General features: G+C 51.0%; 1 protein-coding gene across 4 annotated transcripts; it reads left to right on the top strand.

The window, feature by feature from the left end:
- The first annotated feature begins 1,199 nt into the window (after positions 1–1,199).
- LTO1 (LTO1 maturation factor of ABCE1) lies at positions 1,200–11,068 on the top strand. Of its 4 annotated transcripts, XR_008538084.2 has the most exons (7): positions 1,252–1,433; positions 3,297–3,402; positions 4,813–4,883; positions 8,615–8,732; positions 9,040–9,148; positions 9,649–9,769; positions 10,223–11,068. XR_008538084.2 is itself a non-coding variant. In XM_016921435.4 (6 exons), exons 1-5 carry the CDS (start codon positions 1,384–1,386, stop codon positions 9,106–9,108), a joined length of 414 nt encoding a protein of 137 aa, XP_016776924.1. In that variant the 5' UTR covers positions 1,200–1,383; the 3' UTR covers positions 9,109–9,148; positions 9,649–11,068. The 4 variants fall into 4 exon arrangements, 3 of the variants coding, with proteins under 3 accessions (XP_016776924.1, XP_016776925.1, XP_003313237.1); XM_016921435.4 differs by having other exon boundaries at positions 1,200–1,433; positions 9,649–11,068; XM_016921436.4 differs by lacking the exon at positions 9,649–9,769.
- The last annotated feature ends 1,091 nt before the right edge of the window (positions 11,069–12,159 follow it).

The following is a 12,159-nucleotide window of genomic DNA, read 5'->3' as shown; positions in this document are numbered from 1 at the left end:
ACATTTTACCAGATCTCATGGAATTTTCTTTGGTACTGCACTTGTTCAGTTTTCCAATCCTCAATCATGGTAGAGCTGTAGTTTTCCTTATATGGGTCCTGCTCAAATTGTTAGAAATTCTTATTTCTAAGAAATGTATTATGACTATCATAAGGCGATTTTCCCATCACCACCCCTGCTCAGGTTACTACCAATTATTGTTGGAATAACAGAAAGTGTTTTTTTCGCTATTCATCATACACATAGCTACTTGCTGCGATTATGGATTCTGAGAACGTCTTAGGTGACTATTTGGGTTTTCTAGGTGGGCCATCATATCTGCAAATAGTAGTATTTCTGCCTTTCTTTTTTTTTTTTTTTTTTTTTTTTTTTGGTATTTCCACTTCTTGCTTCATGTTTTACTGCATTGGCCAGGGCTGGTAGAAAGATGTTCAGTGGTCACGTGAGGTTTTACTACTGACTTTTTTAGGAATGCTTCTGGTGTTTCTCATCTGAGTTCCGTTGTCGCTTAGACTTTGAAATCGCTTTTTAAAAATCGTGTTCAGGAAGCACATCTCATGGAAATGACAAATATGAGAACTAAAACCGACAAATTTCTCCCCAAAATCCCACACGCAGAGCCTCCTGGCCCGGAGCCTCCTGAGGCGTCGGTTCTTTGATGACTTCCCATTTCTTTTCCCTTTTTTTTTTTTTTTTTTTTTTTACGGAGTCTGGCTCTGTCGCCAGTCTGGAGTGCAGTGGCGCGATCTCGGCTCACTGCAACCTCCGCCTCCCAGGTTCCAGTGATTCTCCTGCCTCAGCCTCCCGAGTAGCTGGGATTACAGGCGCCTGCCACCATGCCCGGCTAATTTTTGTATTTTCAGTAAAGACGAGGTTTCACCATGTTGGCCAGGCTGGTCTCGAACTCCCGAACTCAGGTGATCCGCCCGCCTCGGCCTCCCAAAGTGCTGGGATTACAGGCGTGAGCCACCGCGCCCAGCTGATGACTTCCCATTTCTTCCTTGGTTCTTTCGGAGCCACTTTGGGAAATTCGGTTCTATCTGCAGTGGTAAAATACAGGTCGGCTCTCCCCGCGCGCGGCCAATGGACGCTCCCAGCGCGGACAGACAGGCCCTTTGCTGGAGCTGGGCAGGGCGAAAGGACCCCAGGGCGGGGCTTCAGTCGAGTCCGGCCCCGCCCACCGCTGCAGCCGCGCATGCGCCATGTACAGGCTGCTTTGGACCCTCCCGCGTGCCGTTCTTACCCGGCCTGCCCCGCGCCGCCGCTTCCGGAAGTGGGTCTCGTCTCCTCCCAAGCGGAGTAGTTGTGCCTGAACCTGCCGTGTCTGCTACGGCACCGCAGGGCTGCAGAAACCCGGGGGCCAAGGGCGGGCTGCTTGCCGCTATGGCTGGCAGTCAGGACATATTCGATGCCATCGTGATGGCGGATGAGAGGTGGGTGGTGAGGCCGGGCCCGCACCCCGCTCTGTCTGGTCGTCTCCCAGCGGCTTCGCCGCCGGCTGCGGCCCAGGGCGGCTGCTGGAGCCTGGCGTCCCTTGGGCGTGCGCATTGGGGAGCGCCTGGTGGCCGTGGACGCAGGGACAAGTGTGGGCCTGATGCTCTGGTCCTCTTCTCCTGGCCCGCTCCGGCGGGGCACGTGCCCAGCTGCTCTTCCAGACCCGCCTTCCCTGTCAGGGCTGCCCCAAGCATCTGCTCAGCCTGGTGGTTCCCCTCCTCCGAGGCCGCCCCGTCCTCTGGGAGGGCAGACCTTTGCCATCTGGGAGCTGCCTTTTTTTCTGGTTCCTTAATCATAGGACATACGGCAGTATTCATGGATGTGCTGATAGATGTACCCGACCACACCCCTTTTCCTCCAGAGCCCCTGGGGAGCCCCTCGTGCTGCGACAGTGGGGGAGCTGTGAGTTGCCTCCTGGCTGACTTCCAGTGCCCGGCCCAGAGGACACGTCCATAGATGTTAGTTAAGAAAGCGGCCGAACATTTAGCAGTCAGTCGCTGACGTTTATTTAGCTCGCGCTGTGAGTCAGACACAGAGCTAAACGTTCCACCCTGGTTATCTACTTCAGCCCTACTTAGTGAGTGGATCCTATTATTCTTCGGAATTTACAGACTAGGAGGCACAGTCAGTTTCCAGGGTCACACAACTAATAAGTGGGGAGCTGTGCACCCTGCTTCATGGGGCGCTGCAGCCCACTCCTTGCACGTTTGGTGACTGCAGGTTAAGATAGTGCTAGTTCCACTGTTGGGCCTCAGGGTCAGTGCTACTCCGGGTACCAGTCGGAGAACATTTTGTGGTGATCTGATGCCATTTCTCTCTGTTGCCCTACCCATGTGATGTCAAACCGTGTGTATGTTGCAGTTTTTTGGAAGCGGTTGACTTGGGCTAGTGCTACTTGAACACTCACAGAACTTTGGCCCCCTAACTCTGGCTGCAAACCAGACTTACCTAGGAGACTTTGAAAAGTAGATTCCGGGCCAGATGCGGTGGCTCACGCCTGTAATCCCAGCACTTTGGGAGGCCGAGGCGGGCGGATCACGAGGTCAGGAGATCCAGACCATCCTAGCTAACACGGTGAAACCCCGTCTCTACTAAAAATACAGAAAATTAGCCGGATGTGATGGTGGGCGCCTGTAGTCTCAGCTACTTGGGAGGCTGAGGCAGGAGAGCGTGAACCCAGGAAGCAGAGCTTGCAGTGAGCCGAGATCGCACCACTGCACTCCAGCCTGGGCGACAAAGCGAGACTCCGTCTCAAGAAAAGAAAAGTGGATTGCAGGCCAGGTGCGGTGGCCCTCACTTGTAATCCCAACACTTTGAGTGGCCAAAGCTGGAGGATCGCTTGAGCCCAGGAGTTTGAGGCTATAGTGAGCTGTGATCGTACCATTGCACTCCAGGCAGGGCAACAGAGACCCTGTCTCAAAAAAAAAAAAAAAAGGAAGAAAGAAAAGTAGATTCCAGAGCCTTGCTCCAGACGTACTGAATCTCTGGGGGTGAGGCTTTTGAGTTAATATCTTTGAATTTTCCTTGTGTGTTTCTAGTACCCTATCAGGTTTGGGAATCCCTAATTTAGCCCTTTGTTGTAGATGGAGAAACTGGGCTACAAGAGGTACAGTGACTTCCAGAGGCAAATAGGAAGTGGTAGATCTGGGACTGGAATCTGTGTCTTCTGACTTGAATTTTAGGCTTTTCCTCCTTTACTCTGGTTTGTCTTACTGGGTCCGGGTAATACAAGAGAGAGAAGTTTTTCTGGAGAAAGTATTCTTTCTCCTGTTGATTTGATGAAGCATACTTCTTCTTCACAGGTTTCATGGGGAAGGGTATCGGGAAGGCTATGAAGAAGGCAGTAGTTTGGGTGTGATGGAGGGAAGGCAGCATGGCACGCTGCATGGAGCCAAAATCGGGTCTGAGGTAAGTGGGAACCCCCATCTGGAGATGAAGCCTCTTCATTTACAATTTATAATTTATTTCGATATTCAGTGTGATGGAGTAAGAATTGTCAGGCCTTTTAAAATCACAGTGCCGGATGGGCGCTGTGACTCACACCTGTAATCCCAGCACTTTGGGAGTCTGAGGTGGGCGGATCGCCTTGAGGTCAGGAGTTGGAGACCAGCCTGACCGACATGGTGAAACACTGTCTCTACTGAAAATACTGAATTAGCTGGGCATGGTGGTTTATGCCTGTAATCCCAGCCACTTGGGAGGCTGAGGTATGAGACTCGCTTGAACCTGGGAGGCGGAGGTTGTGGTGAGCCGGGACCATGCCATTGCACTGCAGCCTGGGCGACAGGATGAAACTCCATCTCCAAAAAATAAACAAAAAAAATCACAGTGCCTTTGCATGGTAGTTAATGGACTAGATGGACTGTTGCTGGAGAAATATTCTTAGTACAGAACCAAGATTGCATTTTGCTGTAGGTAGATACAATTAAATTATGCATGCTGGATAAAAGAAAACAAGTACCTGGTCTCCTGAGTTTACTTGGGAGTGTCATGGTGCTGGCTCATGTACTAAGCCAGCTGAATCATTGTCCAAAGAATGGGTGCCCTCTGTCATGTGAGAATATTCCATTTATGTTTACATTGAAATTTCATTAACTTCATGATTTTTTTTTCTCTTCTTGCCCTTTGTCCTAGATTGGCTCTTACAGATAAGTGGCCCTTAGTGGCAAAGTCTGAGTTGAGGCAGTTATGACTATATTGGATGTTCGATGCTGTGAAACAGATCACCACAAAATTCATGGGCTTAACACAGCAAATATGGATGATCTCACATGTTTCTGAGGGTTGGGAACTCAGGAGCAGCTTTGCTGGGTGGTCCTGGCTCAGGGTGTCAGCCAGAGCCGTGTCACCTGAAGGCTTGACTGGGCTTGGAGGATCTGCCTCCAAGGTGGTGCTGTCACCTGACTGTGGGCATGGACATCTCCATGGGGCTGCTTGTATGTCCTCATGACATTCAAGAGCGAGTGGTCCAAGAGAGCTGGTGAGGCAAGTGACACTGGCTTTTATCCCTAGACTCAGGAGCTTTGTGCTGTTCCTCCACATTCTGTTGGTTATGAAAGCCACCCTGGTGGAGTGTTGAGGGACCTGCACAGGGCATGGGTACCAGGAGATGAGGACTGGGGCATCTGGGAGGCTGGCTGCCCCACCGATGACCTAATTTCCTAATTTCCATTGCCTAATGCTCAACAGGTGCTTCCAGAACAATAGTGTGAGAAGCACCGCTGCCTTCTGCCCCCACCTTTTGTTTTGAGATCTTGGTAATGAAAGTGTAGCTAGTTGCTTATTAATTTCACTCTTAAATATTTTTCACATTCACAGATCGGGTGCTACCAAGGTTTTGCTTTTGCATGGAAATGTCTACTGCACAGTTGCACCACTGAGAAGGACAGGTAAAGGTGAAGATGTCTTTCTTTCTCAGCGTAGGAACCAGGAGTTCTAGTTCCATGGGTTACCAGCATGCCCTTGAGTAATCAATCTGTCTGTTCCTCATCTGTAAAATGGAGAAAATTATCAGTGTCAAGCTTGAGTGTTGTTAGGAGATTTAACGGAAATACTAAATAGAAAGTGCCAGGCACATTTTAGGTGTTTGGTGAACACTGGCTGTTGTTGCTTCTCAAGAGTTCTATGCTCCTGCCTTTTACCTGGAGTCATTAGTGCACCGCATGGCTTTTAGATACCCTACCAATAAAATAATGTTGACATTGATTGTATTTTCGCATTCACCTTTCCCCTGAGCTTCTAATAAACAAATTAGAACAGTTTTGTAGCACTTGGGCTCAGAGATGAGGACACCAGTGTCATCAGTTTTTTAATGTAGCCAACTAAGTCTGTTAACAAGAAAATGCCTTTAAATGTGTTTAACTCCTTTCTGGAACTTGTCAACACTCAGTAAGTGTTAGCTGTCATTTGAATTGTTTTTAGCCTTTAAAAACTCTTCCCGGCCGGGCGCAGTGGCTCACTCCTATAATCCCAGCACTTTGGGAGGCCAAGGCGGGCAGATCACGAGATCAAGAGTTCAAGACCAGCCTGGCCAATATGGTGAAACCCTGTCTCTACTAAAAATACAAAAATTAGCCGGGCGTGGCGCCGTGTGTCTGTAGTGCCACCTACTCGGGAGGCTGAGGTTGAAGAATTGCCTGAACCCAGGAGGCAGAGGTTGCAGTGAGCCAAGATCATGCCACTGCGCTCCAGCCTGGGCGACAGAGCGAGACTCCTTCTCAAAAACAAACAAACAAACAAAAACTCTTCTTCCTGCATTGTACTTACTGAAGCCCCATGTGATCCTGCTTTATCTATCTTCATTCTGAAGCTGGAAATGAACCCTTGAGATGGTTTGGATACTCTGCTGTTCATGGGCGGCAGCAAGCGCGGGACCTGAGCTGGTGCTCTGCGTCATTCTGACACCTGGTGGCCTCGCCTAGCGTGGGAGGGGCACAAGGAGAGTGGATAACTCTCTCCCTGACTACGTGACTTGTGCTTTTATTTGAAATATCTTGAATTTCTAGAAATACCTTGAATATCTTGAATATTCAAATGTTTAAGAATGAGGATGCTTGCAACTGATACGGGTAGTTCTTTCTGCTCCGTTTGTACCAGCAGTTGGGAGTCGATGGGATTCTGGGTTAGCAGAGGGGCACTTGAGGACATTTTCCTCCTGGTTCTCAGGCAGCGGCCGGCAGTTGGGGATCCCAGGGGAATCGCTGTTGGCAGCCTGTGCTGCCACTAGGTGGCAGTCAAAGCTGAGCGTGGCTCTCAACTCCAGGCCACAAAAGGATGTGTGTTCTTGGAGTTCTCCGCCTGTCTCCCTTCTCCCATAGCGGCAGAATCTGCCGGCTCCTGGAGAAGTGCTCCGCTGTGTGCCAGTGGTCCCATCCCAGGAGGTTGCCAGCCCTTACCCCAGAGCAGGGGTTTGCTGATGTCTGAAAGCAGCACACTCAGTCTAGCTAACAGAGAAGAACCGCTTTGGTTGACGAGGAGCTGGTGGAAGCCCTGCCAGACCCCCCTCGCAGCCGCCCTCATCCCATCCAGTAGTACCCAGAGGTCTCTTTGGAACCTAAGGCTTTATTGTAGAGCAGTGGTTCACGGATGTTTAGATCTTATATGTCAGGGTTTTTTTTTGTTTTTTTTTTTTTTTAAATGGTGAAGGGCTGATATTGCATGTTTTACCTGTAAATTTTTCCAAATAAGGATGTTAAGAGAAAAACACCTGCCACCGCATTGTCATTCAGCAAAATGCTGGGCATTGTAACACCAAAGAAACCACGGAGAGCGGCATCTCAGGCCAAAAGATGGTGCTTTCCGTTGAGTAACTAGCTTTCCAGTAAACTGCGTGACACTTCTGTCCCCAGCTTCAGCAGTCTGGTGAAACCCTCCTGCAGACCAGCGCGCACCAGGGCTGAGCACGGGGGCTCTGGCACCATCACTTTGTTTCATTAGCCCTGAGCTGCTCACACCTGCCTGACGTGTGCCGCCTCTGATGGTGCGCCCGGCTGGGTGTGTCTGAGCAGCATCGCTGACCAGAGAAGTCACCGCTTGCCAAGTGGAAAGTGCGTGGTCCTCTGCATCGGGTTAGCATACAGCCACCTCCCACGTTTTGGCGTCTCCCTTTGGTTTCCCTGGAAACCAGGTGCTTTGTTGCTAAAACTGACTTGCTTTGACCTTTCACAGTTTTGTATTTTCTCAGAGAGGTAGCCATGGTTAGCTCTTGTAAACTGGATGCTGCTGGCAAACTTGCTCTTCTCTGTATCCAGGAGCACCAGCTGTTTGCAAGTACACAGGAGGTCTTGGTTGCTTTGAATTGCTGTTGATTCATCCTAACCGTCAGTTCTTTAAAATGCCCGTTAATCGAGTATCTTGCCTACTCTGGCCACTCACATGGTCCAATGCGGCATAGAGGCAGCATGCTTCTCAGGACCACCTGTGGTTCATTGAAAAGACCTGGCCCCACGAGATGTACACATGTGTAGATTATTTTTAAAACCCTGCAGGTGAGAGCCCTGATCTCTAGGATCCAGAGGAAACCAAGAGACCAAGAGACTAACATTTATTGAGCACCTACTCTGTGCTAGAGTCCAAGCTTCATGTCAATATTTTTTTTTTTTTTTTTTTTTTTGGGACGGAGTCTCACTCTGTCCCCTAGGCTGGAGTGCAGTGGCACAATCTTAGCTCACTGCAACCTCCACCTCCCAGGTTCCAGCAATTCTGTCTCAGCCTCCCGAGTAGCTGGGACTACGGGCACACACTATCACGCCCATCTAATTTTTGTATTTTTAGTGGAGACAGGGTTTCACCATATTGGTCAGGCTGGTCTCGAACTCCTGACCTCAGGTGATCCACCCTCCTCGGCCTCCCAAAGTGCTGGGATTACAGGCATGAGCCACCGGGCCCGGCCCATGTCACTTATTTAATCCTCTTGAAAGTCTGTGAGGTTGCTGTTACTCTCTCCATTTAAAAAAAAAAAAAAACAAATTAATTTCTCACCATCTGGAGGCTGGGATGCCCCCCATTTTACAGATGAGGCCAGCAGGGTTGAAAGCAGGTAGAGAGGTGTTGGGGAGATGTCATGCCCAGGGCTGCTGTCTCCTGAGTGCACAGCCTTTCTGCAGAACCTCCTTGCCTCCCCAGCAAAGCTGTTTCCTCCCTGGGGAGGGGACAGTACTGATTTCCGCCTTTGGAGGGAGGGGTTTGGTGGTTTACCTGCAGCTGAACTCTGGAAGGCTTTGAGCACAAAGATTCCAGATCCTGGAAAATCCCCAGACCCAGAGCAGGCCTGCTCGTGCCCAGCCCCAGTCCCTCTTGCCCAGTTCTGTCTGTTTCTGCATGTGTGACCTCGAGAGTCAGCAGGGCTTCTGGCTGCCTCAGCCCCTCGGCCCCGTGGTCGGAATGGAGGCGTGTCTGTAAGCTAGGCATACACTTGCTGTCGAGGTACTGGGTATGGGCCTAAGCACGTTGCTAGGTAAATAAATATGATTTCGTGTAATGAGAAAATAATCATCCAGCTTTTGAACGAAGGCATTCTTAGCGCACCTGCTGGGTTTCAGTAAGCCAGCAGCATAGCTGTTGCGTAAGTTGAGCCTGTGGTGTGCACATGACTGAGAGTCTGTATTTCTGTGCTTTACAGCAGAAAGATGAAGGTCTTAGAATCATTGATTGGAATGATCCAGAAATTCCCTTATGATGACCCTACTTATGATAAACTCCATGAAGACTTAGACAAGATCAGAGGAAAATTTAAACAGGTGCGTGCACTGTGTGTTTCCTCCTGCTGGGAGCACCTGATTGTGCCTTTCCCAGGTGGGGCAGCGCACTCCCGGGGCCGCTGCGGCAATGGCCTGGGGCTGCGTGCACCACGGAACTGTCCGTAGAGGCGCCTCATCCTTGAGTCGCAGTGCAGGAAAACTGAAGACAGTCCAGAGAATAGGAGTTAGAACTCATTTATGGGCTGGCCACGTAGACAGGAAAAGCTATAGCTAGAGATAGAGTTATCTTCTCATTTTTCAGTAAAAATGCACAAGATTAAAAATTCCATCTCTTTTGTGTTTTCAGTTTTGTTCGTTACTCAACGTTCAGCCAGACTTTAAAATTAGTGCAGAAGGTTCCGGACTTTCATTTTGAGGAGGATGGATGAACAGAGACCGAACGTCGAGAAACAGATGTGTGTGTGACGTGTTTAGAAATGCGGTGAAGGGCCAGACGGTGCTGGGAAGGCAGTTGTTCAGTGGGAGGGTGAGGGTTCCGGTTCGGCCGTGGGAGGGCTTCCTTCCCTGGGGTTTTCTGCCCGTGTCACCTTGGTGCCCGCCTTGGGGCCTCTCCACACACGCCCTTTGTTGGGCTGAAGCCATCCCTGGCAGAGCCCTCGTGCATTGACTTGACGGCCTCTCCGGCAGCACAGGCCTAGCTGGTTCTGGGTTGGGGTTGGCTCTGGATAGGGTCAGTCACCAGGCCTGGACTGAAGGCAGTTGTTTTTATTATTATTATTATTTTTTTTTGCAATGAGAGAGATGGTTGGCCCTGAATGAGGCTCATGGGAGGTTTGGACGGGTGCTGTGCCGCATGTCGAGGCCGATTGTGTGCCAGGCGCTGCGGGACGTGCCTCCCGTGTGTTATTTAATCCCTTCAGGAGCCCACAAGATGGGTGTTATTCTCATTTTACAGAGGAGGAAGGGGAGACGCGAAGGGATTGCCTGGTCTAAGGGCACCCAGCAGCAGAGCTAGGACTTCCGCCCTAAGGCTGTGCCTCACTGCCACCAGGCACAGCCGCCTCCGGAATGCACAGGCGAGTCCCTATCCTCCCTCCCAGGCCACATGGGTCCTGCTGAGCCTCACGGAGCACAGGGGAGTCCGTAGTGGCCAGTTTGCCTGGGCATCTGGCTGAGAGGAAGAAAGGCCAGCCTGATCCTGAGGGGACCCAGACATATCCTTTGCACTGTCCCTAGAGGGGCGATGAGCTTTGCAGCATTAAAAAATGGTGAAGGGGGGAAATATTTTGAACCAAAGACCAAATGTTAGGCCGCCGTTACATTTGCAGAAGCTTTGAGAACCATGCGTACAGCCTCCTGCATTCTCCCCTCTCCTAGGAGCTCTTTTGTCTCTGTCCTTACGAGGCATCATACAGAGGCAGTGGGGTGGGCACAGATGAGCGGAGTGGATGGTTCAGTGGGTCCCCACGAGGCGAGTGGTGGTCATATGTGATGGCACATGTTCACACACCCTCCTGTGTACACCCCAGGGTCACCGAAGTCCCCACACGCTGGCTCTCCACACCCCTCCTGTTCCAGAAAGCATGTCGGAAAGCAGTCCAGGAGATTATTAAGGGGTCGCCATGAATCCACTTCGGTTTTAAAACCATTCCCGAACATCCTAGTGGATTGTGCTGTGCTGCCTAAGCTGCTGGCTGCAGGAGCCAGAGAAGTGACCCCCGCGGGAGCAGCGGCAGGTGGACCTCCACGGTAGCTCGCTTTGTTTTTGTTTTGTTTTTTCTTTTAAGACGGAGTCTCACTCTGTCGCTGAGGCTGGAGTGTATTGGCGCGATCTCGGCTCACTGTAACCTCCGCCTCCTGAATTCAAGTGATTCTCCTGCCTCAGCCTCCCTAGTAGCTGGGATTACAGGCGCCCCCCACCATGCCCAAGTAACTTTTGTATTTTTAGTAGAGATGGGGTTTTGCCTTGTTGGCCAGGCCGGTCTTGAACTCCCAGCCTGAAATGATCCACCTGCCTCCATCTACCAAAGTGCTGCAATTGCAGGCATGAGCCACCACTCCCGGCCTGCTTTTTGTTTTTGAAGACAGGACTTAGGTCTCCTCCTCCCGAACTCTAAACCTGCGTGTGTGGCTGTGCACCGCTCGTTTGTAGCCTCACCTCAGGTCTGGGGAAGTCTGCGCTGGCATCTCCTCATTGTGCCTTCATCAGAGCTGGTGCCTTCGGGCCAGAAAGACTCTCATTCTTTCTAGATGGTGGGATCAGGGGCCTTTGCTGTGTTTCCCTTGGTGGATTTTTGTGTTTGTAAGTTGTCTATTTTGATAATGTATTATTTTTATAACTGGAGAAAAAGTAAATAGCATATTTTAAAGTGAAAGTTTGTCTGGGACCATTTATAACACAACGTCATTTATAACACGGCATCATTTATAACACAACATCCAGCCAGTTTTTTTCTTCCTCCAGGGCATTTAGGATCTGGATATGAAGGAAGACATGGGCCTTAGATTTCCGCCAGCTCGTCTCCTTAACCCAGCGTAGACACAGCCACTGCGAGAGTGCGCCCATTGTGTTGAGGACTGGTCAGCTCCTGCTCACCTGGCCCAGCCACCTGTCAGCAGCTATTACTAATCCACCCTCCCCGAGACATCTCTATCCCCACTGTCCCCCACCTTCTCTCCCCTCTTCTCTTTTTTCTTCTCCCGTCTCTGTCTCCTGTTCTCTCTCCCTACTCCCTCTCTGCCTCTTTGGCACAGCTGGCTGAGCAGCAGACTGCCACTTCCTCCTCTGGTTTGCCTCACATGGGAGCCAGGGCTGCCTCCTCATCTTCAGGATTCTCACACACTCTGCTGACCTGCGCCTGCCTGGCCCCTTTCTAGAGGACGAGACCCAGTTTCCAGGAGCCCTTGGTCACCGCCGACATTGCAGTATGGACAGAGCCCACTGTAACAGGTGCTTCCATCGTATCCAGGCAACGCCATCCTCAGCCTTTACACAGGGAATGAGCATGTCTGTGTCTCCTCTTCTGCTAATGAGGTGTTAGTAGAGGGTCCGACCAGTCCCCAGCACAGTGGCCCACTCTTAGAATGGCTGTGTCTGCTGGGTTAAGGAGATGAGTTGGCAGAAAGTCCTGCGGGGGCTTCTGGGAGAGGTTACGTCATTCCAAAGAAAAGGTGCTGGTGCTATTTTGGACATCATCCTGTTGGGATGCGGCAGCTAGAACTGCTCCAGGCATCTTGCAGGCTGGCTACAGCTGAAGCCACCCCTGAGCCTGGCAGAGCGAAGAGCTAGGAAGAACCTGCGTCCTCGGTGCCACTGCTTGCTGTTCCCACCAGCCCTGAGCCACCTTGCTCGCACCTGTGAGCGCTACCTGTCCCAGTCCTGCAAGGCTGTGGCCCTGGGTGTCCGCTGTTTGCGGACAAAGTCTGCTTGCTGTCTTCCCCATCCCTGCCAGGCCCATCCCGTCCC

This window comes from Pan troglodytes, chromosome 9, assembly GCF_028858775.2.
Source record: "Pan troglodytes isolate AG18354 chromosome 9, NHGRI_mPanTro3-v2.0_pri, whole genome shotgun sequence".
Lineage (NCBI taxonomy): Eukaryota > Metazoa > Chordata > Mammalia > Primates > Hominidae > Pan > Pan troglodytes.
This window is presented reverse-complemented; position numbering and strand designations above follow the sequence as displayed.

What these genes read in the sequence shown, in the direction of transcription:
- LTO1 (XM_016921435.4), top strand. Translation starts at nt 1,384, where the DNA reads ATGGCTGGCAGTCAGGACATATTCGATGCCATCGTGATGGCGGATGAG. An exon ending in ATCGTGATGGCGGATGAGAG is followed by an intron (nt 1,434 to 3,296) that starts GTGGGTGGTGAG and finishes TCTTCTTCACAG; the next exon opens with GTTTCATGGGGAAGGGTATC. An exon ending in TCAGAGGAAAATTTAAACAG is followed by an intron (nt 8,733 to 9,039) that starts GTGCGTGCACTG and finishes TTGTGTTTTCAG; the next exon opens with TTTTGTTCGTTACTCAACGT.